Source organism: Cynocephalus volans, chromosome 8 (genome assembly GCF_027409185.1).
Source record: "Cynocephalus volans isolate mCynVol1 chromosome 8, mCynVol1.pri, whole genome shotgun sequence".
Taxonomy (NCBI): Eukaryota; Metazoa; Chordata; class Mammalia; order Dermoptera; family Cynocephalidae; genus Cynocephalus; species Cynocephalus volans.
In genome coordinates this window covers 142,011,373-142,037,821 of record NC_084467.1, presented here as the reverse complement: position 1 = coordinate 142,037,821, position 26,449 = coordinate 142,011,373, and the positions used below count along the sequence as shown (strand labels likewise).

The following is a 26,449-nucleotide window of genomic DNA, read 5'->3' as shown; positions in this document are numbered from 1 at the left end:
TATTTGGCTTATTTCACTTAATTTTCTCCAAGTCTATCCATGTTGCTGCAAATGACAGAATTTCATTCCTTTTTATGGCAGAGTAGTATTCCATTGGTATATATACCACATTTTCCTTATCCAATCATCTTTTTTTTTTTTTTTAATTTTATTTTGTCGATATACATTGTGGCTGATTATTGCTCCCCATCACCAAAACCTCCCTCCCTCCCCGCTCCCCCACAACAATGTCCTTTCTGTTTGCTTGTCGTATCAACTTCAAGTAATTGTGGTTGTTATATCTTCTTCCTCCCCCCCCAGTTTGTGTGTGTGTGTGTGTGTGTGTGTGTGTGAATTTATATATTAATTTTTAGCTCCCACCAATAAGTGAGAACATGTGGTATTTCTCTTTCTGTGCCTGACTTGTTTCACTTAATATAATTCTCTCAAGGTCCATCCATGTTGTTGCAAATGGCAGTATTTCATTTGTTTTTATAGCTGAGTAGTATTCCATTGTGTAGATGTACCACGTTTTCGGTATCCACTCATCTGATGATGGACATTTGGGCTGGTTCCAACTCTTGGCTATTGTAAAGAGTGCTGCGGTGAACATTGGGGAACAGGTATACCTTCGACTTGATGATTTCCATTCCTCTGGGTATATTCCCAACAGTGGGATAGGGGGGTCCTATGGTAGATCTATCTGCAATTGTTTGAGGAACCTCCATACCATTTTCCATAGAGGCTGCACCATTTTGCAGTCCCACCAACAATGTATGAGAGTTCCTTTTTCTCCGCAACCTCGCCAGCATTTATCGTTCATAGTCTTTTGGATTTTAGCCATCCTAACTGGGGTGAGATGGTATCTCAGTGTGGTTTTGATTTGCATTTCCCGGATGCTGAGTGATGTTGAGCATTTTTTCATATGTCTGTTGGCCATTTGTATATCTTCCTTAGAGAAATGCCTACTTAGCTCTTTTGCCCATTTTTTAATTGGGTTGCTTGTTTTTTTCTTGTAAAGTTGTTTGAGTTCCTTGTATATTCTGGATATTAATCCTTTGTCAGATGTATATTTTGCAAATATTTTCTCCCACTCTGTCGGTTGTCTTTTAACTCTGTTAATTGTTTCTTTTGCTGTGCAGAAGCTCTTTAGTTTGATATAATCCCATTTGTTTATTTTTCCTTTGGTTGCCCGTGCTTTTGGGGTCGTATTCATGAAATCTGTGTCCAGTCCTATTTCCTTTTTTTTTTTTTTTTAAATTTCTTATTTTTTTTATTTTGTCGATATACATTGTGGCTGATTATTGCTCCCCATCACCAAAACCTCCCTCCGTTCTCCCTCCCCCCTCCCCCCAACAATGTCCTTTCTGTTTGCTTGTCGTATCAACTTCAAATAATTGTGGTTGTTATAACTTCTTCCCCCCCCAGTTTTTTTTTTTGTGTGTGTGTGTGTGTGTGTGTGCGTGTGTGTGTGAATTTATATATTAATTTTTAGCTCCCACCAATCAGTGAGAACATGTGGTATATCTCTTTCTGTGCCTGACTTGTTTCACTTAATATAATTCTCTCAAGGCACAGCCATGTTATTGCAAATGGCAGTATTTCATTCGTTTTTATAGCTGAGTAGTATTCCATTGTGTAGATGTACCACATTTTCCGTATCCACTCATCTGATGATGGGCATTTGGGCTGGTTCCAACTCTTGGCTACTGTAAAGAGTGCTGCGATAAACATTGGGAAACAGGTATACCTTCGACTTGATGATTTCCATTCCTCTGGGTATATTCCCAACAGTGGGATGGCTGGGTCGTATGGTAGATCTATCTGCAATTGTTTGAGGAACCTCCATACCATTTTCCATAGAGGCTGCACCATTTTGCAGTCCCACCAACAATGTATGAGAGTTCCTTTTTCTCTGCAGCCTCGCCAGCATTTATCGTTCATAGTCTTTTGGATTTTAGCCATCCTAACTGGGGTGAGATAGTATCTCAGTGTGGTTTTGATTTGCATTTCCCGGATGCTGAGTGATTTTGAGCATTTTTTCATATGTCTGTTGGCCATTTGGATGTCTTCCTTAGAGAAATGCCTACTTAGCTCTTTTGCCCATTTTTTAATTGGGTTGCTTGTTTTTTTCTTGTAAAGTTGTTTGAGTTCCTTATATATTCTGGATATTAATCCTTTGTCAGATGTATATTTTGCAAATATTTTCTCCCACTCTGTTGGTTGTCTTTTAACTCTTTTAATTGTTTCTTTTGCTGTGCAGAAGCTTTTTAGTTTGATACAATCCCATTTGTTTATTTTTCCTTTGGTTGCCCGTGCCTTTGGGGTCATATTCATGAAGTCTGTGCCCAGTCCTATTTCCTGAACTGTTTCTCTTATGTTTTCTTTAAGAAGTTTTATTGTTTCAGGGTGTATATTTAAATCCTTAATCCATTTTGAGTTGATTTTAGTATACGGTGAGAGGTATGGATCTAGTTTCATTCTCCTGCATATGGATATCCACTTATCCCAGCACCATTTGCTGAAGAGGCAGTCCCTTCCCCAGTGAATAGGCTTGGTGCCTTTGTCAAAGATCAGATGGAAGTAAGTGTGTGGGTTGATTTCTGGATTCTCTATTCTATTCCATTGGTCAGTGTGTCTGTTTTTATGCCAGTACCATACTGTTTTGGTTATTATAGCTTTGTAGTATAGCTTAAAGTCAGGTAGTGTTATGCCTCCAGCTTTATTTTTTTTGCTCAGCATTGCTTTGGCTATGCGTGGTCTTTTATTGTTCCATATAAATGTCTGGATAGTTTTTTCCATTTCTGAGAAAAATGTCTTTGGAATTTTGATGGGGATTGCATTGAATTTGTATATCACTTTGGGTAGTATGGACATTTTCACTATGTTGATTCTTCCAATCCAAGAGCATGGGATATCTTTCCATCTTCTTGTATCCTCTCTAATTTCTCTCAGCAGTGGTTTGTAGTTCTCATTATAGAGATTTTTCACCTCCTTGGTTAACTCAATTCCTAAGTATTTTATTTTTTTGGTGGCTATTGTAAATGGGCAAGCTTTCTTGATTTCTTGTTCTGTATGTTCACTATTGGAGAAAAGAAATGCTACTGATTTTTGTGTGTTGATTTTGTATCCTGCTACTGTGCTGAAATCATTTATCAATTCCAACAGTTTTTTTGTAGAGGTTTTAGGCTGTTCGATATATAGGATCATGTCATCTGCAAACAGGGACAGTTTGACTTCATCTTTTCCAATCTGGATGCCCCCCATATGGTTCTTGATGGGCCACAGAACTCTATCAGCAGGTAGTAGACCCTGGCACGCATCAGAGAGTAATATCAAGCTCTACCTATTTTAAATTTATAAACTGGATTCTAATTGGCCTTCAGGGAGTTTCCATGGAAATTGGAGATACCTCTTTGCAATGGTACAAGGTTACAGCACCAGGTAGGCAGGAAGATTGTAAAATCCCTGTTCCTTTAAAAAGTCAACTGATGTCCCCTCACTATGAAATTGTCTCTGACTCCGTCAGTCTGATCGCAGGTGTTCCCACTTCCATTATAGTATTTCTAGCATGTAATTGTCAGTGTACATATCTATGTTCTACAAACAGGGGAGAGACTGCCATCTCATCTGTTTTCTGCAGAGTATAGCTCAGTTCCTGATACTGAAGGCACTTAATAAATACTTGTCAGGGTATTACAGCTATACCTTAGAACTTTGTTTTCTTCGTCTGTAAAAAGGCATAACAATACTAACTCACTGGGCTGTTCTGAGGATTAAATGCCATGCAAATAATGTACTTACTTAGCTCAGTGCCCAGCACTTAAATAAAGTGTAGTTCCTTTCCCCACTTTTTTTTTGGTATGGGAGGGTTATTTGTTTCTGGTTTTGATAGATACAGGTAAAAAAATGTTTTTTAAAACAGCAAACAAACCAGATTGTTTCAGACTTGCAATCCAAATTTTTTTGTAGATTTACTGGGTTTCTGAAGTGGGCCAAAATTGTGTATACTATAAGCATTATAGAGGTTATACCATCTCCAGCCCAAATATCTGGCTGTTAAACCTTCTCACTGCCCACTTGGCTAGCTATACAGCATAAATAAGTGAGATTTCTGAGATGTTCTGACTTGATTCTATTACACACATCCATGAAATAAACTTGGAGAATGAGTATCTATCGTCAGTGACGATAAAAATGAATATTGGAAGGTGGCCTTATTTGTTGAGTCTGATGAGAATTTCATCTCTGTTGGCCCAGAATACTTCCAGATCTTCCTTGAATCTCCCCTAGAAGGGTCTGAACTCTTCTTTGTTGCTTACTTTTACAAAAGTACCTACAGAGTGACTTTTAAAGGAGGTTCATGCCATCAAAACACACGGAGTGTGATGCTGGGTTTGCAGGGCCATCATGGCACTGGTGGGCAGGAACTCACATGTACACTAGCCTGCTTCCAACCAAAGCCAGGCTTCGTCTTTCCCGCCAGCTGTGAATTTACCTTCTTCAGATGCACTCATGTCACAGCATGCCCTGCAGGTCAGTCCTCTCTGCCGTCCTCTCACTGCCGCACCAGGCATTGGACCTATGAGAAGCAAAGTAGAGCTGAGAGGAGGAGGCAAACACTGCCAGCACCCAGTTGCCACCTGGAGGCATTTCAGAGGCCTATTTCCCCTTGCTCTATGGTACGCCCAGTACCTGGCAAGGGATCAGCCTCTGCCACCCCAGGCCCTATACCCACTCTGGCCCCTCACCCCCAGTGCTCTGGGTCCCAGTTCTTCCATGATCAAATTTCTCAACTGTGTGAAACTTGAGTTGTCCTGGAGTCAGCGAGCCACTGCCTTCTCTATTTCATGCTGTTAGCCAGCTGAGCTCCTGACCCAATGACGCGTTGTCATCACTGTGATTGCCTTCTTGGCGGGTGGAAGTTCCACTTCTGCTCTGTTGCCCCAATTGCCCTCTGCTGGCCATCAGTTGGTACTGCGGTCAACCTTGAAAAGTCCTTTTTCACCCTCAGCGTGTAACAGGAACTCTTTCTTTGTTCTTCCTAATTCTCATGCTTTCTTCTTCTTCTTTTTAAAAACTTTGTTGTACTGTCTGAGAGTTTTCCAAAGCAACACTGAAACATCCTTCCTCCCCGTGCCTCCAGTGACCATCTCACAGCTCTGCTGTGAAGCATCTCTTACAGCATCCGACACTGGCCAGCTGCTTGGTTAAGTGGGTCCATAATGACTGAAATGAGGCATGGCTGAAATGGTTATGGAGCACTGTCTGGAGTTTGTGGGTGTGGGGTTTATCAACTGGAGGACTTTTTGTTAGAGTAGCATTTCAACCTCGGCATTATTGACATTGTAGGCCAGACAATTCTTTGCTCTTCTACACATTGTAGAATGTTAAGTAGCATCCCTGGCCTCTACCCTTTGGATGCCAGTAGCACATCCACAAAGTCTGTTGTCCTCCCGACATGCCTTCTCCAGACGCTGTGAAATATCCTGGCAGGGGTGGGGCGGCAAAAATCACTCACTGTCGAGAATCATAGCATTGGGGCGATGGGGTAGGAGGCATGTTAACAGTACAGGTCTGCTGTCTGTGGCCATTCAGTGCCTTGACGGTCATCCCAATTCCTTTTGGAGATTGACACACAGCTGCTGAATATGCTGGAGGGGAGATGGGTGCTCTCATCACGGGCCTTTCCCATAAAGGCTTTCAGTGAGCCCTCTTGTTTTCTGCTGTCTGTCATACTGTAGCTCTCAATTCTGTCCAGCCTGAGTTCCGTGTTCTGAGCCTTGCTGGGCCTCGCTTCTCAGTTGTATCCTCCCCTCCCTTCCCTCTCTCACCTCCCACCTTTTGACCGGCTGGGCAGCTTCTTCCTCCATCTTGCTTTGCCAGTTCCATTCCCCATCCACTTTCTCTTATCTGAAGGCACTTCTCCCCTTTTCTACATCACTGTAGGTTTATTCCCAGAATTTTTCTTTCATTACAATCACTGATTGTAATCAGTTCTCTCTCTCCTAGGGCTCAGGAGAGAGAAAGAGAAAGAAGTTGACCATGTGGAGCTGATTCGCCATCTTTAACCAGGAGTCCTTCCTCCCACACACTTAGCTGTCCCCTCTGGCTCTCACAGCACACTGGGCTACCTCTCCAGAGCATGTGCCACTGTACTAAGATTGTCTGTCTCTTGTCTTTCTTCCTGAGTGGACTGTAAGCTCCTTGAATGCAGATTGCATGTCTTTGTCATCCTAACATCTCCAGTGTGGAGGAGAGAAATGCCCACACTGCATAGGATATGCTCAGTAAAGGATTATGGAATGCCTTGGGGAAAATGCCTCAATCTAAATTCAGTAGGGATAGACTTTCTTGACCCTTAAGAAAACTGGGGACAGAAGGCTTTTAAACTTCTTGTCTGTATTTCTCCCCAAGGAGCATAACTCTGCTTTAGTTTGTCAGATCCTGACATTTAGTCTCTGGGGTTGACTAGAATCTTGGACTGGGAAGGTCCTGGCTTATTTATGATCTGCTGCATTCCACTGTGGGATAGAGCTTTGACATCCCAGTTGGTGTGCCAATGCTGATATGTCTATAAATTGATGCTGAAGATTAATGATACACCCTGACTTTGAGACACCTTTTTCCCAATTACAATTGATGGGATATTGATGGTGTCCCCATAGACAGCCGTCTAAATATAAAGCAGTATGAGTTAAGAGAATAAGTTGAAAACATCAGTCTCTTTGTGTAATGGCTCCATAACATCACCTGGGAGCCAGCCCAGCTTTATGGAAATCATTCAGAAGAATCAGACAAGCCTTTCTTCCTAGGGTGCTTTTATATTTGCATGTTAGCTTCAATGAATATTTATTTCTACGTATCACAATTCATTTGATTAACTCTTCCCCAGGACTATTAACACACTTTAGAACTGTTATTTTACAATTGAGGAAGCAAAGGCATAGAGAGGTTTGACAACATGCTTAAGGCTGCAGGGTAAATTGGAGTCAAGCTGAGACCAGGAGACACAGATTTTTAATAACTAGTGACCTCCCTGAGAAAGGCTGCTGCTCTTTGGAACATGTGCCTCACCTTCGTGCACCCACCAAACTGAGCCACCTGCTAGCTACACCTGAACACTCGGCAAGAAGCAAGATTTTGAAGTGAAGAGAGAGCCATCTCCTTTTCCCGACACATGTCACATCTCTCACTGAAGGGAGAGATCCATAGCTGCCTGATTGTCCATTGGGACATGTCACAGTCTAGAGGCATATGAAAGACAAGAAGCTCACCTGTCATCTGCCTCTCAGCCTCGAAAGTGCTGCTGAGGTATCTGTGAGATGCCACGTCACATATTAATTAGGGGGAGCATATGTAGCATTTCTAAGCTGGGGCCCTTTGGGGCTGCGGCAGCCACACAGGAGGGAGGGAAGACGGTAGCTGAAAGGAGATTTGCTACAGGTTCAGGAGGCAGGTTCTCGGCTCAGACTCTGAGAATGAGTCAACAAGATAATCTCGCCTGCGTGGTTGCTGCCGCTGGCCCAGCCGCTCCTCCCTCCCCACAGGTGCCTGCCCGATCAGAAGCTTCCTGGGCCCTAGCTAAAGCTCTCATCCTCCATGATGTGTAGCCTTTGAGACTGGTGGGGAGCATTGGAAAAGCCATGGCCAGTTGACAGGACTCCACAAAGATCTGTTCCAAGGCAAGGGTTGAAGTCATCATACCTCTTCTGGGAAGAAGCGGTAACTTGGGCCTCTCAGTAACAGGAACCTGGAACCTGGGATAGGCTAAGGGAAACCTGCTGCTCACCCAGCCCAGTACACAGGGAGCAAGGGTGCCCATGCAGAGCAGCCCAGGATCGACACGTACACCTGGAAACGCTGCTGAGTGATGAGACAAATCACATCCCCGTCCCCCACCCCGCCCCTGCTTCCTCCCTGCCTTCGTTTCCTCTGCTGCCTCCTTACCTTTTCCTCAAGGAATACCTCCTTGGCATTCTGCGAGGGGTCATGAGAGGAAACTTACCCAGGGTCAGGGACAGAAGTCAGAAGACCACACTGCTGCCTGCCCCTTACTCTCTGTGTGGCGTTAGGTAGTTTCCTTAACCACTCTGAACCTCTGGCCCTCATTAAAATGAGAATGACAATGCACATCTTACCTATGAGGCATGGTCCAGAGAGAGACAAATATTGTATAGAAAACCCGGCTCCACAAATGTAAATGATGATGATGATGTTTATAGTTGGCTCTGTCAGGTAAACCCTTAAAATCTCAAGCTGAAGTTAAGAGACGCAGAACCCATTAAGGACCTAGGTACCACGTTTATCCACAATTATTATAATTAAGATGATTTGCTGTCTTTATATCATGCCCCTTCAGGTAAAGGGACCAGAATGAGCCAATCCATCACCCCAGCAGACCTTTTTTTGTTTGTTTGTTTTTACCACTAGACCATAGTGTTTTTACCACTAGACCTTGTGGAGTGTACAAGAATAGACTAAACACAAGCCCTGCTCCTAGAGAAGGAACAGTCTAGAAACTAGAAGAGGAGGAAATACAGCATCCTCTGGTCCAGTCATTTTCAACCTTTCAGAAACACCTACCCTCTGGCCAGCTCGGTGTCTGGAAAGCCCGTTTTCTATTCATCTGCAGCTCTGTGTCCTGAGCACCACTCATCCTTTTCTTCCTAACAGAGGTGGGGCACAGCCACACGCCTCAGATGCCTTTTTGGTCAAGGGGCAGATCTCGCTCATGATTCTTTCCATGGATCCTATTTCTTTACTTTACTAAGGTGAACAGAACAAGTCCTTTTTCTTCCTTGGGCCCATCATCTTGGGTGCTGATGACAGCCATTGCTCTGTCTCCCCGTCACCAGGCCCCTGTCTCCAGCTCCTAAGTCAGTGCCCTGCAACACAGGGTGGGGTCCTTTCTCCATTCTCCTTTGAAGGCAGCTGGGTAGTTCTCTTTCCATATTAAAAGCTTTTGGCCTGCAAAAAGCTCAAACCATTACAAGATTTACATAACAGTTCAAGGTAATGAGGATTTCTCACAAGGCAGTACCTGATGAATTGCCAAATGAACTGCACAGTTGCTATAGGAGTTCAGCCTCTTCAGTCCTTTCTGGAAGGAAGCAGAGAGTGCACTGAGCGAGCACAAATGAACAGCTGGCTGAGAGGAAAGAGATCAGAGTGGACAGAGGAAATCTAAGGAATTTGCCTCTGAATGGCATGTGACCAGCTGTACGACACAAGAAAAACTGGGCCATAAAAGGACATTGCCATTTTAATAAGTCAAAAACAGTTCAATATTGATCATTTCAATATGGTTCAACTTCAATATTTGAGATTTTGCTAAACATTTTTATACTTATTTCAAAAGTTAACATGGCTCTTTATTTTGATTTGAAGATAAATCTAAAGTTTAGTACTGATATCTTATTTGGCCTTTAGTATTAATAACTAACATTTATAGGATCCTTACAATGTACCTTACATTCTAGATGAATTGTCTCATGTCAAACTCATAAACACTTATGAATTGGGTATTTTTATCTTTATTTTATATGAGAAACTGAGGCTCAAAAAAATTAAGTAACTTGCCCAAAGTTACACAGCAGGAAAGTGGTGGAGCTGAGACTGGGATTAAACCCAGGGTTCGTCTGGTTCCAGCGTGCACACCTTTAATGCAATCTTGTTTCACAGGTGAGCGTCACACATGCCTCATTGCTCAAACTCAGCCACTTGGTGAGCTTTCCTATTTATAGTTGGTGTTGAAGAAATATTTATTTAATCAAACTAAATATACACATTCAAAGGTCCAGTCACTACATCTTCACCCAAAATGTGTGATTCTCGTTCATGTACACTTATCACTTATGCAGCACACCCACCACACTTTCTTTCCCTTACCCAGTTATTGGGTGTATTAGTCCATTTCTGTTGTTTATAACAAAATACTTGAAACTGGGTGATTTATAAGAAAACAAAATTTATTACTTGCAGTTTCAGAGGCTGAGACATCCAAAGTCCAGGGGACTTGGTGGTGAGGATCTTGGTGGTGACTTTAGTGATACAGGGTATCACACTGTGAAATGGTGGAAGCAGAAAGAGCAGAGCGTAACCTCCTCATTCACTCCGCGCCCCTGACCACCATTATTAATCCATTCACTGCTGCGTGGTCCTATAATCCAATTGCCTCCTCCAGGCTCCACCTTTCAGTTACCATAATAGGATTTCCCACTATCTTAACAGTCACAGTGGGGGCTAAGTTTCTAACACATAACACTTGGGGGACACAACTCAAGCTTCAGTGAGTTTGGGGGGGACATAATTCAGTCCACTACACTGGGTACATCTGGATTTTATTTTATCTTGCAGTAAATAAATATTTAGTGAGCAGCTACTATACAAAAGGCCCTGTTCTTGGTTGCTCTTTCTGCTTATCACATCCTTAGCTTAGTCAATTTAAAAAAATTGTATATGTATCAACACCCACTGTGTGCCCACCTCTGTACCTTGAAGATACTGAGATGAATGAACATCTTTTGCTTTTCATGAACTCAGAGTCAAGCAGAGGAAATAAACCATAAACCTAAGTAAATGCCTATCTGGCAATGTGGATTGGAGCAAAATAATGGAGGGATATATGAGGTGCACATGATAGGATATAGGAGAAATGAGTCACGCAAGGAGTCAAGGGAGCTCAGGGAGAGCTAAGCTTAGCACCCTGTAACCTGAGACACAATTCTAGGCATGCAGTAATCACTCAATACGTTTTTATAAACAGAATCCCATTGGCTAAACTAAAGATACCAGAAGGGTAAAGACAAGTTTTCAAGATGAACAAGAATTAGGAAAACCTTCCAAACAGACAAAATAGGAAAATCACCAAAGTATGAACAAAAATGGTAGGCTGAGGAACTCAGGAAACTTAGTATCATTATGGCATGAATTTAGAGGGGGACATGACATGGAAGACGGCTAGAAAATTTACACATCTCCATGGATTTTTTCTCTGCTGGACAGTGATGAGTCCTGAAGATGCAACAGAACACAGGATCAGATTTGCTGTATGTGTTGCTGGTACGTGTGACATAGCAAAAGAGGTGGAAGAAGATGAATATGCTGAATAGGGTCACTCCTTGCCAATCGAGAACAAAGGGCAGGACCAGAGGGCTGGCAGAAGTGTATGCCATGCAGGGGACCAGGAAGGGGAGGGATTCTTCCAGGGCCACCAGCCTGGCCTGCCATGCCTGCTTTTCTTTAGGACTGATCTTTATTTCGTTATTCAGGTATTTAAACTGATATTTGAAATTTGAGATGGTTTATAATAAAAGAAACATATAATATTTATTAAAATAGAAATAGATTTTTAAAATATATATGTAGAGATATCAATATTCTAAAATCGTAGCTGAAGCCAGTATATTATTCCTAAGCATTAAGTTTGATTCGAAGCTTCCAAGTAGCCGAAGAAAAAAGTATAGCACAGAGTTATTTGGTCCTCAGTATTTTTTGAGAGAGAAAACATTTTTCCTAGAACTAAATTCTGAAAGGAATTTTAAAAAGTGAACATTATTCAAGGTGATAACATCAACACACTATCTCCATCATTTCATTCAGTATGTCCTCAAATGTCTCCTCCGAGAGTCCCTGCCTGGCTGCCGTGTCTAAAACAGTGCTTCTCCTCAAGAGCTGAAGGAAACGTCAGCTCTAATTCCACACTTACCTGGAATTGCTTTCTCTTCATTGCATTTTAAAATTATATGCTCAGTTCTGCCAGAGATGGGTATGAGCGATAGCACATGAAAAATCTTTCTGCACTTACTGGAAACTGGTGGTGAAGGCATTGTTCATTCAACAAGTAGTTACTGAGGACCCTACCTGAGCAGGACACTGTTTCAGGAAAAGATCAGACAGCACAGAACCAAACAGATAAAGTTCTGGCCCTCATAAAATTATTTTTGTAGGTGAACAGACAACACATAAACAAATATATTATGTCAGGTAGTGACAGGTACTGGGAAGAAAATAAAGCAGGGTAAAGGGATAGAGTGCCCTGTTTCAAATGGCTTGCTCAGGAGGCCTCCTTTACATGGCTTGGCTTTCCTCTCTCACCTCTTTATCTGGCTACATCACCTTTTCCTTAGCAACAGAACACAGAATAAACATTACAGAACCAAATACCTTCCACCAAGTTGACCACTAAGGATGACAGGAAAATATCCTGCTGCTATTTGAGGCAGAGGCTTTTGCCAAATTGTTCAAAACAAAAATAATTATGCACATCAGCCAGGTCATTTCAATGGTAAATCTAATTCAAACCTAAGCTACTGAGTCCAAGCTCTTTCTGAATTCCCTTCCAGGATGCCAGAATAGTTGCCATTTACGCAGCAGATGTTATACAGGCCATGCCCCTTAACATCTGTTAGCTCATTGAATGATAGTCCTGTCACCACATGCTATGAACTGAATTGTGTTGTCCACTATCCCCCCCAAATACCACGAGCAGCAAATTCATATGTTGAAACCCTAACCCCCAATGTGATAGTATTTTGAGATGGGGACTTTGGGAGGTAATTAGGTTTAGATCAAGTCATAATGGTGAAGTTCTCATGATGGGGTTAGTGCCCTTATAAGAAGAGACACCAGAGACCTTGCTTACTCTCTTTCAGCTGTGTGAGGACATAGCAAGAAGGCAGCAGTCTGTAAACCAGGAAGAGAGCCCTCAGTCATGCTGTCACCTTGATCTGAGGCTTCCAGCCTCCAGAACTGTAAGAAAATAAATTTCTGTTTAAGCCACATAGTCTATGGTAATTTGATATGGTATCTCAAGCAGACCAGGTCACCATACAAGGGAAGAGGCAATAGAGCCTACAGTTAGGAAGCTGGGATCTGGAGCCAGACCACCTAGGTCTACATCCTGATGCCCAGAATTCCTAGCTGGGTGGTCCTGGGAAAGTTATTTAACTTCTCTGAGATTAGTCTCCCTGTCTGTAAAATGGGGATAATAATAATAGATACCTCACAGGTTTTCTGTGAGAATTAAACTAGTTAGTACATGTATGACACTTAAAACATGTCTGACACATAACACTCAATACGTGTTTTTTATTATTATTATAACTCCAATTTAAAGATGAGGATATTGAGGCTCTGAGAGGTTAAGTGACTTGCCCAAGATCATCCAGGTAGTCAGTGGCAGATTTAGAATTTGAACCTACGTTTCTCTGACTCCAAACTCATACTCTTCCTGCTATGACAGCCTCTGTCACCATTAATATACATTAAAATAATGTTACCTATAAAAGATCTATATCAAAATAACATTAGCAAAACAGGAGCACTCATGAGAAACTGGGATCATACATTATACCGGGGAGTAGGTCGATCAGCAATGTTTATCAGGTGCCACTGTGCCCAAGATCTTCCACTCAGTGAGCAGTGGTAACCCAAAGCAAGTGGGTTTTCCCTTTGCCCGATTCTTCACTTCATTCTCTCATTTGTTTGTGTAACATTTACTGAGCTGTGGGGATTCACAGAAACAGATGATGTGATCCTGCTCTTAGGGTGGGGGAGGAAAGGGCAGAAAACATACAAATGACAAACCAGTAGAGAATATGAACAGATGCTCAGGGCAGTGGCCCCGTCACAACAGGACTAGAATGAGAAGTGAGAGTTGGTGGTCCAGGGTAGGACTAGTCAAAAAGAGTTTGGTCTAGGCTCTGCAGAAAGTGACCAACATAAATTAGGCAGGAGTTGTCTAAAGCAAAGATTTCAGATTTAACACCTGGAGAGTAGTGTCCTGAATAAAGTTACCTGCTAAGGCATTACAGATTCAGTGAATGTTTTAGAGGGAAGCTTTTAAATGATGACACTATGTTGTTCATTTTTTTAAATCCATTGGTGTTTTTATGAGCAAAATTTTAATTTGACACCTTCATGCTAAAGGATTTCCCCTTTGGTTCAGCAAGTGTGTAAGTCAGGGTCCAGTCAGGAGATGGAAACCATATTGGTTATTTGAGAGTAAATTTAATATAAAGAATTGTTAACTAGATACAGTTAACTCAGTAACTAAAAGTAAAAGGAGAACCTGCAGGATCATGGAGGCAGCATCTGCAGGAAGCAGCTCTGAGAAGCCCATGCTGGTGTCTCTCTGTGGGGCCTAATGGGGCTGGTTCTGCAAGGGTTACAGAAACTGCAGACTGGATTCAGCTGCTGATGCAGGAAGGTGAAGAAGCATTGCTAGGGTGATGCTCACAGGAGCAGGAGGTCGACCAGAAGCCAAATACAGCATGTGCCTTCCTCCTCCTCCTGTCTTACAGCCTCTTTCTAGCATTCCCTTTGGCAGAACCTAACATGGAACCAGCTGACAATACTAATATAAATACAATACAAAGATGGATATGGCATCAGCCCTCATCTTCAGTCTCAAAAGGAAGATAAACATGTACCCCAGAAAGCACACAGGTATGTGTGATACCAGAAGACTGTACTGATTGGAGGGGAGCCCTGACTTAAAAAGTGATTCTTCTTAAGGGAGCAGACCAGAAAGATTTCGTAGACAACCCATGCACTGAGCCTTTAAAGATGAGCTTTGTTGGTCAGGTAGACATGGTTGTTGAGGGAACATTCCAGAAAGGGGGAGCAACCTGGACAAAGACATAGAAGCAGGAAGGAGTGGAGCATGTTCAGAGATTAGAAAATAATTTGGCCTGGCTGGACTGTGGGGCCTAAGAAATGGAGGGTGTGAGAAGAAGTGAGGTTCATGAGGTTGGCAGGGTCCAGAGTCTTCATGAATACTTTCCTACGCCAGCTGAACCGTTGGAACGTCATCCTAGAAGCAGTGAAGGATCTAAATCAGGGGAGTAACATGAACAGAATTGTGGGTTTTTGAAGGATAACTCCTGATTTATTATGGAGACTCTGTTATAGGAAAGCAAAAGAGGCCCATTAGCAGACTGTTGTAATATTCCCCTTGAGCAAAGGTGAGATTCTGATTGATTAATGGCAGCAGCAGTGGAGACAGGTGGAGGGAACAGACTGGGGAATCGCTAAGGGAACTGGAATGAGAGCAGCAGGAGTCAGGGTGAGAAAAAAGATAGGAGTCTGGGTTTTTGGCTTAGGTCACTGGATGGATGGAAGTGCCATTCATTCTCCAAGAAGGGGGGTTGGCAGAGTTTGGCCTATGGGCGAGGGAAGAAATAAAAAGAAAACCATGACTTAAGTTTTGAACACTTGGCTCGGACATTTCAAGTGATGAAAACATTACTTCCTTACAAGGCAGTTGAGTTGATGTTGATCTCATCTGTAACAGGACTTTGCGGTCCAGATGACATCAACAACTGCCTTCCTAAATGAGGTGTTGCTCATTAAGAAGATGGAAATCGTCCAGCAATTCCAGGAAAGATCTCTGGGATCTCTGACACTTAGAGAAAATGTGATCCTCATTTCCCATATTATCATACTTTCCCTTCTGTCCACATGATAATGTTGAGGCCCATGTTGGCAACAAGGCACATGACAACAAAGATTGACATGTGACTGGCTTTGTCCTGGTGCCTAATGACTAATTCCTTAATGTAACTTCTGACCTGAAATCTCCTCCTAAGAAGATATCCAGAAAATCCTTTCAAAAATATTTTATGTTGTGCCTAAAGTTAATTTAGGAGCTTACGTGATGATGTTACTGGTACTCTTAAGTTCTTGGGAAATAATGCTACTGCATTTTAGTCAGCAAAGGGCCACTATCACGATCACAGCCTATAGTTTCCTTTTTCCACACCTGTTGTATTGAATACACATAGAAGTATACACATAAGAGTAATAGAAAGCCAGCACGACAATAGAATTATTCTTTTTAAGGGTTTCCAGAAGCCCTCCTTGGCACTTCATCTCCTTTTTGTTTATTCAAATCATCTTCATTTACATATAACATTGCTGCTTAAGAGGAAGAGATGAGGGAATGATTTGTGGGCATGCAGGGGGTCCATGGATGTCCTGGAATCATCAGGGGGCCACCTCTTCTGACTTTTCCTTCTACTTCTCTTACTTCTTCTCACACACATTCTCAAACCCCAGCCATTCAGCAGCACTCTCTCTGCAAAGCTCAGCTCAAAATCAACTCTTTCTCCCCAACTTCCCAAGCCCATGGAAATCCTCTGAGCTCCTGCAACATTGGGACTGTAAACTCCTTAGCCCTGAGGTGTCAATATTGAGCATGATGTAACATCTTTCTACATGCATAATCAGTCTCTCTAATAGAGTGAAAGTCTCAGGAGGGCAGAGATCCTCTCATTTACCTCTTTATGTATTTTGTGCATAGGCACAGGCTCTTGATAAATTACTCCCATGATAGCCTTGACCCATTTTTTCCTGGGCTAAGCCTTATATGCCACCAGATGTTTACTTTATGGCTAATCCCTGGTCTTTCTGATGTTTACTACAGGCCTCTCTAGCTTTAAAGGACCTTATCATGTACAGAAGGCATTAAGGAACCTGCTTCCTTCCTTAATCACCCTGTCCATCTCATTCATTCCTTCCCACAGTGAGCCACTCTTTCTAGTTTGCACCATACTTATCAACTCTCTGTCTTCCAGTAACACAACACTCACACCTTGAGGCTACACATAGCCTTGATAAATGGATACACTACAGCTCTCAGATGGATATGAGCCACCATTAAGAGTTAATGTGCTTAGCCCAGAAAGGAAAAATCTCCCCTCACACAAGGGTAGCTTGCGAATCGGTGGATTCACCTTATGACCTTGTTTATTAGTCAGAATGATGCCTTGTTTGAATTCTGAAATTTGTTTAAGATCATCAGCAACGGGCTCAGGGGTGTCACACACGGACAACTCCCACACTAGCCTTGCACACAAGTCCTGGATGATGACCAAGGAAAACGCAGTTTTGATCTCTTCGAGGGTATAATTTCTTCTCTCTTTACCTAGCTAGTACATGAATATTTCTCAAGTAGTTTATATTTGCAGATTCTCTAAACATCTCAACAAGACTGTGTTAGTTCATTATCCCCATTTTGGAAAGGGAGATACAGTTACCAGTATCAGAAAGAGACTCTGTGGGGTCACAATGGTTTATTAGAAGAGTCAGTATCAGACCTGAGTTCTGATACAACATTATCTAATTTCTTTTCCCTTTTAGGTAGTTCCCTCTGCCTTGAAAAATAAGAAGAGAAATACATTCGCTTCCCCCTCTTGTGAACTGCTGGCTCTCAGGAATAGAAATGATTTGAAAGAGCAGCCAAGAAAATTTGAGAAAACCCGTTTACTGATTTCTGTTCCTACCTCATCAGATGCTTTATCTCTGGTCACAGAGAGTGATTGGGAGAAAATATACCTCATACAATTTTTTCCTTCAGCAACTTCTTACCTCTCATGCATACAATTGCCCCACGACCACCACTAACACTCTGCTAACACAACCATGTGAGTATCTAATTTTGCTTCTAGTTTTGGTGTTTTAGAATAAATAAAACACATAAAAATATGTGCTGGGTGAAATGAGGTTCCCCCCCATCTTATATTTTAATTGAGCATCTCCTAAGTGCCAGGTATTGTGGTAGAAGATTATTTTCTAATATGGTAGTAAAATCTGCACTATTAACCATTCCAGTAATATCATCTGGGCTACGCTAGCATCATTATCAACTTGTAGCTACTTAATGATGAAGTCAAATTTAAGAATAGGGATTGTTTGAACTTCAGAGGAGGTCAATTCAGTGGCTCATGGTTATCCGTGCTGACCTGATTTTTCTGCCTTCCACTGGTTTGCTTCATCGTAAGGCTATCTTCCCTCATGCTGTCAGCATAGCTGCAGCAGCTCCAAGCTTAGAGCACACCATCCGGGAGAGATGCTTTTCTTCCCAAGCATCTCAGTAAAGATCGTATAGTTGTCTCTGAATCACACACTGTGGCTAGGCAGTGGGCTGTGCTGATCAGCTTAAGTAAACAAGAGCCCATCCCTGGAGCTGCGGATGACATCAGCTTCTCTTGAAGTATATAGCATGAGACGTATGGGAATGGTGAGTACCTGAACAATAATGTGGGATACAATTTGAAAGAAATAGGGAACCAAGGTTAAAAAAAAAAAAAAAGTCTACATAGGCAGCTAACAAACCAAATTTCTCTAGTATCCATCCCTTTGTCATATCCTATCACCCCAGGCTTGACGTTATCAGATCGTGCCTGGGTTACTTGGGAATTTCCCAGCTCAATTCACAGATGTCTGTTCTCCATTTGGTCTGTATTCATTTATTTAGGGATTGCTCACACTTCTCTTTGATATCGTTACCTACTTTTCATCTTTAATTCCTTTTCTTTGACATGTCCTAGGATTCTGTTTATGTCCTTTGCAATACAAATTAGAACGTCTCTAATTGAGGCAGGATTATTCCTCAATCTCTTTTTTTTTCAGCAAGCTTTCCCCAGCTACCTGCTAATTCCACCTTCCCTACAGTTCTCCCAAAACACATGCTTTCAACCCTACTCATCCATCAAGATGAAATGCAGAGAATGAAGTCACATGCTAGAGCACAGACAAACGGTACCAACAGTAGATGCTCCATATTTTAAAGATGAATGCAAACTGACTTGTGTTTGCACTTGAAAAATGGCTATGGTATGTTTCTCTTCCAATTTATCACCTTTGCATCTAAAATATAACCAGCAAAAAAAATTTTTTTAAATAAGTAAATAAATAAAATAAAGTTTGACTAACACTAGCTCAAAACTTCCTTTCAACAATTAAGCAAATCAGTGAGGACCCAGATACCTGAATCCTGAATTCAGGGGCTTGAACGAGAACCACAGATCTCACAGTGAAACCTAGTCACATAAGAATCTAAGGCAACTTGGGGTATGTAGATTATCTTGGTATTCAACTAGCCCTCAGGAGTTGAGATGCTTATCTGATTCTCAAGAGCACAAGTTTCCCTCTTAAGATTTTAGAGTCCTCCAAGGCTTTGTAATCAGATGTGAAAATCTCTTTGGAAATTGTGGAATAGATTTTGGACATTTTTCAAAACCTATTATTATTATTATCTAGAACATGCTCTGTGTAGGTATTCTCCTGGTTGTGGGTCATTTCAGTCAATGAATTTTTCCTATAGACTTTTTCCCACCATTCCAAAGCAGTTTTCTGAAAAATCTATTTTAGTGACATAGTTAGAAATGACAGGAATCAGGAAGCCCAACAGAAAGAGCAGATGGTGCCATACCAAATTGGCAACCACAGCAACATCCTAGTTAGTCATTAGTCTTAAACCGGTGGACTGTGAAACCCCCTGCCACAATGAATAAACACCAAAAAAAAGACACCAGAAATACAAAAAATCAAGAAAGTACACCACCAAAAGTTAATAAATCTCATACTCTAGATCCTATAGAACAAGAAGCCCTTGAAATAACTGACAAGGAATTTCGAGTGATAATTCTAAGGAAACTGAATGAGATACAAGAAAACTCAGCTAGACATCATGATGAAATGAGGAAAAGTATACAGGATCTGAAAGAGGAAATATACAAGGAAATCAATGTCCTGAAAAAAAATGTAGCAGAACTTGCTGAACTGAAGAAGTTATTCAGCGAAATAAAAAACACAACGGAGAGTTTAACCAGCAGGCTTGTCGAAGTTGAAGAGAGAACCTCTGAACTTGAAGATGGGCTGTTTGAAATAACACAAGCAGACAAAAAGAAAGAAAAAAGAATCAAGGACATGGAAGAAAATCTGAGAGAGATATCAGACAACCTCAAGCGCTCAAATATCCGAGTCATGGGTATTCCAGAAGGGGAGGAAAATGGAGATTCCATTGAAAACATATTCAACAAAATAGTGGCAGAAAACTTCCCAGGTATAGGAAAAATCACAGATCTTCAGATCCAGGAAGCTCAACGATCTCCAAACGTATTCAACCCAAAAAGGCCTTCTCCAAGACATGTCATAGTCAAATTGGCAAAACTCAGAGACAAAGAGAGAATCTTAAAAGCTGCAAGAGAGAAGCGTCAAATCACCTATAAGGGAGCCCCAATCAGGTTAACATCAGACTTTTCATCACAAACCCTAAAAGCTAGAAAGGAATGGGATGATATTTTCAAAATACTAAAAGACAAAGATTGCCAGCCAAGAATACTCTACCCTGCAAGGCTATCCTTCCGAAATGAGGGGCAAATAGTATATTTCTCAGACAAACAAAAACTGCGGGAGTTCACTACCACAAGACCACCCTTACAAGAAATCCTCAAGGGCGTACTGGGTTTGGTTCCTGAAAAATAACTACCACTGCCATAAAAACCTAAGAAAAATCTAAACCCGCTAGTACAATAAAAATGGCATTCATGAAGAGAAAACAAGCATACGAAAACACTATCTACAACCTAAGGAACCAACAAACAAAGAAACCAAACAGTAAATCAGAAAGCAAGGAACAAAAGACACCTAAGACAACCAAACAACCAATAAAATGCTAAGAATAAATCAACACCTTTCAATAACAACTCTTAATGTTAAAGGCTTAAATTCCCCAATTAAAAGACACAGACTGGCTGACTGGATGAAAAAGCAGGACCCAACTATATGCTGCCTACAAGAGACCCACCTCACCCATAAAGATTCACACAGACTAAGAGTGAAAGGATGGAAAAAGATTTACCATGCAAACAGAAAAGAAAAACGAGCTGGAGTGGCTATTCTTATATCTGACAAAATAGACTTTAAACTAAAAACCATAAAAAGAGACAATGAGGGACACTACTTAATGATAAAAGGACTGATCCATCAAGAAGACATAACAATCATAAATATGTACGCACCCAATGTTGGAGCAGCCAGATTTATAAAACAAACTCTATTAGACCTAAAGAAGGAAATAGACACTAATACCATAATAGCAGGGGACCTGAACACTCCACTGTCAATATTAGACAGATCATCTAGGCAAAGACTCAGTAGAGAAACACAAGATCTAAACAAGACTCTAGACCAATTGGAATTGGCAGATATCTACAGAACATTCCACCCAACAACCTCAGAATATTCATTCTTCTCATCAGCACATGGATCATTCTCCAAGATAGATCACATATTAGGTCACAAATCAAGTCTCAATAAATTCAAAAAAATTGGAATTATCCCATGTATCTTCTCAGACCACAATGGATTAAAACTAGAAATTAATAACAAACAAAACTCTGGAAACTATACAAACACATGGAAATTAAACAGCATTCTACTTAATGACATATGGGTCCAAGAAGAAATCAAGCAGGAAATCAAAAAGTTTATTGAAACTAATGAAAACAATGATACATCATACCAAAACCTGTGGGATACTGCAAAAGCAGTATTGAGGGGAAAATTTATTGCATTAAATGCTCACTTCAGAAGAATGGAAAGATGGCAAGTGAACAACCTAACACTTCACCTTAAAGAACTAGAAAAACAAGAACAATCCAATCCTAAAGTTAGCAGACGGAAAGAAATCATTAAGATCAGAGCAGAACTGAATGAAATTGAAAACCAAAAAACAATTCAAAAGATCAACGAATCAAAAAGTTGGTTTTTTGAAAAGATAAATAAAATTGACAAACCATTAGCATGGCTAACAAAAAAAAGAAGAGAGAAGACTCAAATAACAAAAATTAGAAATGAAAAAGGCGATATTACAACTGATTCATCTGAAATACAAGGAATCATTCGAGACTACTATAAACAACTATACGCCAACAAATTTGAAAATCTGGAGGAAATGGATAAATTTCTGGACACACACAAGCTCCCAAAACTGAACCGTGAAGACGTAGAAAATTTGAACAGACCAATAACAATAAAGGAGATTGAAGCTGTTATCAGAAGGCTCCCAACAAAGAAAAGCCCAGGACCAGATGGATTCACAGCAGAATTTTACCAAACATTCAAAGAGGAATTGACACCAATTCTTTACAAACTATTCCAAAAGATTGAAACGGACGCAAATCTCCCAAACTCATTCTATGAAGCAAACATCATCCTGATACCAAAACCAGGTAAAGATATAACCAAAAAAGAAAACTACAGGCCAATATCCTTGATGAATATAGATGCAAAAATCCTCACTAAAATACTAGCAAACAGAATACAGCAACACATACGAAAAATTATTCATCACGATCAAGTGGGATTCATCCCAGGGATGCAAGGTTGGTTCAACATACGCAAATCAATAAATGTGATACACCATATTAATAAACTCAAACACAAGGACCATATGATCATCTCTATAAATGCTGAAAAAGCATTTGATAAAGTTCAGCACTCATTCATGACAAAGACCCTCTATAAGTTAGGTATAGAGGGAAAGTATCTCAACATAATTAAAGCCATATATGCCAAACCCACTGCCAATATCATCCTGAATGGGGAAAAGCTGAAAGCTTTTCCTTTAAGAACAGGCACTAGACAAGGATGCCCACTCTCACCACTCCTATTCAACATAGTGTTGGAAGTACTAGCCAGAGCAATCAGAGAAGAGAAGGAAATAAAGGGCATCCAGATTGGAAAAGATGAAGTCAAACTGTCCCTGTTTGCAGATGACATGATCCTATATATCGAACAGCCTAAAACCTCTACAAAAAAACTGTTGGAATTGATAAATGATTTCAGCACAGTAGCAGGATACAAAATCAACACACAAAAATCAGTAGCATTTCTTTTCTCCAATAGTGAACATGCAGAAGGAGAAATCAAGAAAGCCTGCCCATTTACAATAGCCACCCCAAAAATAAAATACTTAGGAATTGAGTTAACCAAGGAGGTGAAAAATCTCTATAATGAGAACTACAAACCACTGCTGAGAGAAATTAGAGAGGATACAAGAGGATGGAAAGATATTCCATGCTCTTGGATTGGAAGAATCAACATAGTGAAAATGTCCATACTACCCAAAGTGATATACAAATTCAATGCAATCCCCATCAAAATTCCAAAGACATTTTTCTCAGAAATGGAAAAAACTATTCAGACATTTATATGGAACAATAAAAGACCACGAATAGCCAAAGCAATGCTCAGCAAAAAAAATAAAGCTGGAGGCATAACACTACCTGACTTTAAGCTATACTACAAAGCTATAATAACCAAAACAGTATGGTACTGGCATAAAAACAGACACACTGACCAATGGAATAGAATAGAGAATCCAGAAATCAACCCTCACACTTACTGCCATCTGATCTTTGACAAAGGCACCAAGCCTATTCACTGGGGAAGGGACTGCCTCTTCAGCAAGTGGTGCTGGGATAACTGGATATCGATATGCAGGAGAATGAAACTAGATCCATACCTCTCACCGTATACTAAAATCAACTCAAAATGGATTAAGGATTTAAATATACACCCTGAGACAATAAAACTTCTTAAAGAAAACATAGGGGAAACACTTCAGGAAATAGGACTGGGCACAGACTTCATGAATACGACCCTAAAAGCACGGGCAACCAAAGGAAAAATAAACAAATGGGATTGTATCAAACTAAAAAGCTTCTGCACAGCAAAAGAAACAATTAAAAGAGTTAAAAGACAACCAACAGAGTGGGAGAAAATATTTGCAAAATATACATCTGACAAAGGATTAATATCCAGAATATATAAGGAACTCAAACAACTTTACAAGAAGAAAACAAGCAACCCAATTAAAAAATGGGCAAAAGAGCTAAGTAGGCATTTCTCTAAGGAAGATATCCAAATGGCCAACAGACATATGAAAAAATGCTCAACATCACTCAGCATCCGGGAAATGCAAATCAAAACCACATTGAGATACCATCTAACCCCAGTTAGGATGGCTAAAATCCAAAAGACTATGAACGATAAATGCTGGCGAGGCTGCGGAGAAAAAGGAACTCTCATACATTGTTGGTGGGACTGCAAAATGGTGCAGCCTCTATGGAAAATGGTATGGAGGTTCCTTAAACAATTGCAAATAGATCTACCATACGACCCAGCCATCCCACTGTTGGGAATATACCCAGAGGAATGGAAATCATCAAGTCGAAGGTATACCTGTTCCCCAATGTTCATCGCAGCACTCTTTACAATAGCCAAGAGTTGGAACCAGCCCAAATGCCCATCATCAGATGAGTGGATACGGAAAATGTGGTACATCTACACAATGGAATACTACTCAGCTATAAAAACGAATGAAATACTGCCATTTGCAACAACATGGATGGACCTCGAGAGAATTATATTAAGTGAAACAAGTCAGGCACAGAAAGAGAAATACCACATGTTCTCACTTATTGGTGGGAGCTAAAAATTAATATATAAATTCACACACACACATACACACATACACACACAAACCGGGGGGGGGGGGAGAAGATATAACAACCACAATTATTTGAAGTTGATACAACAAACAAACAGAAAGGACATCGTTGGGGGGGAGGGGGGGAGGGAGAAGGGAGGGAGGTTTTGGTGATGGGGAGCATTAATCAGCTACAATGTATATCGACAAAATAAAATTTAAAAAAAAAAAAAAAGAAAGAAAGAGCAGATGGTTACTTATTGAGAAACAAATGCTTTAAATTTTTCACCTAGTCAAAGCATTAACCAACAGAGACTTGTTCAACCCCTGGAAGTTACTGAGGTCCCTGTCAGGTGGTTCTTTGCTAACATTGATATGAAAGATTTGGATTCATTGTAAAAAAAAAAAATCTTTAAAAAATCAGTAAGACAATGTTGTCAAACAGAGGCTTGGATGCATATATGGATGAATGGATGGATGGATGGAAATGCAAATAAACTATTAATGGTAGAATCTAGGTTATATGTATGGTGTTTGCTGTTTAATTCTTTCAATTTTTGTATATTTTTGAAATTTTTCAAAATTACATTGTTGAGGAGAAAAGAAGGGTCTTTTTTTTTTTTTTTTTTTTTTTTTTTTAAAGATGACCGGTAAGGGGATCTCAACCCTTGGCTTGGTGTTGTCAGCACCATACTCAGCCAGTGAGCTAACCGGCCATCCCTATATAGGATCCGAACCTGTGGCCTTGGTGTTATCAGCACTGCACTCTCCCGAGTGAGCCATGGGCCGGCCCGAAAAGAAGGGTCTTGAACAACAAAGAGATGGACCAGATGAGGGAGAGGTAGGACACAGATACACCCTTTGCAGAAGCCTGTAGACAATAGGAGAGAATTCTACATAAGCACAGGCATTATGGGGTGGGGGTTGGCAGCTCTACTGGGCAGAACAGGAAGTAGACATGAGCTAGCTCCTGTGAGAGACTGTCAGAAGGCAGACAATAGATACAGCTGGTGGAGCATAAATTCCTTCTACCACCATTCCTCCCACTACAATCAAAATCCTATTCTCTTAACAGTCAAGCAGGAGGGAAGAGAAAGCCCTGAGCCCTGTGCCATTACCTAGAGTATCTCCACTTTTTGCAGGAAGCATGTAAGTAGGTTTTATATCGTGTGTATTTGTCTGTGTTGCCTTCATAGCACCTTTTACTCCTTTTGCAGGTAATTTGCAGGTAACTGATTTTCCCAGGGAGACTAACCCCCACCCCCAACACTGAATGCACACCATGCCCTACCCTACCTGGTAAAAGTTGTACACAAGTAACATGAGCAAGACCAAGTGGGCACTCTTTCCAGGGAATGTTAATCTTGAGCACTATCAACTGTGGATGGGAAATTGCTGGAGCTGACAACATGAAGGCCTTGAAGAATGAATTTATCAGTTGTTGCTACCTGGGTCCTTTAGAACTCTCTGGATTCCTGTAATCTTAATTAGGCAGTATTGTTTCTGTTTCCAGCTAACAAGGAACTCTAACTGGCAGAAGCAATGTAGCTCCCATCTTAGAAATAAGAAACCTAACCTCAGAGGAATTGTGTCTTGCCTCATGTCACCATTTGATATTTGTACTGAGTCTCTGACTTCAAAACCCATCTTCTCTACACTTACTCAACTCTGCTTCCTTAAATTCTACAGACTGGCCTCAAATCCTCTTTCAGGCACTTACTAGCTGGGTAGGTTTGGATAAGCTATGAGCCAATTTCAAAATTTCAATTTTCCAGTCTGTAAAATGGAGTAACAATAGTCATGCATCTCATAGAGGTGTGGTGGGAATAAAATAAGCTAATTTATGTATGGCGTTTGGGCACAGTGACTGGCACGTAACAGGTGCTCAGTAAATGTTAGTTGTGATGATGATGATATCAGTCAGGGTTTTGGCAAGAAAAAAGGGGTGTTTGAGGAGAGTTTAATGAAGGGACTATTTAGAAAAGTGAGAGCAGGGTGGAGAAAAACAAGGGATGAGAGAAGAAACCCAGGGCTAGAAATAGCAGCTACAGACAAGGGCTGCCCGACACGAGCTGGAATCTCTAGCTATGTTTCTAAAATAGTGGTTGGGACAGACTTAGTGAGGTGGGAGCCTAACAAATAAATACCCTGATGTTTCCCTCTCAGCTCACCCTCTAATCTCCTGCC

General features: G+C 40.9%; 1 protein-coding gene across 1 annotated transcript in view; it reads left to right on the top strand.

The window, feature by feature from the left end:
• The window catches only part of LOC134384409 (procollagen galactosyltransferase 2-like), a 76,530-nt gene extending 65,437 nt beyond the window's left edge, over positions 1 to 11,093 (top strand). Inside the window, exon 9 of the mRNA XM_063105929.1 lies at positions 10,987 to 11,093. Coding sequence (XP_062961999.1) covers positions 10,987 to 11,093 — 107 coding nt within the window. The remainder of the gene's footprint in view (positions 1 to 10,986) is intronic.
• Positions 11,094 to 26,449: the final 15,356 nt, after the last annotated feature.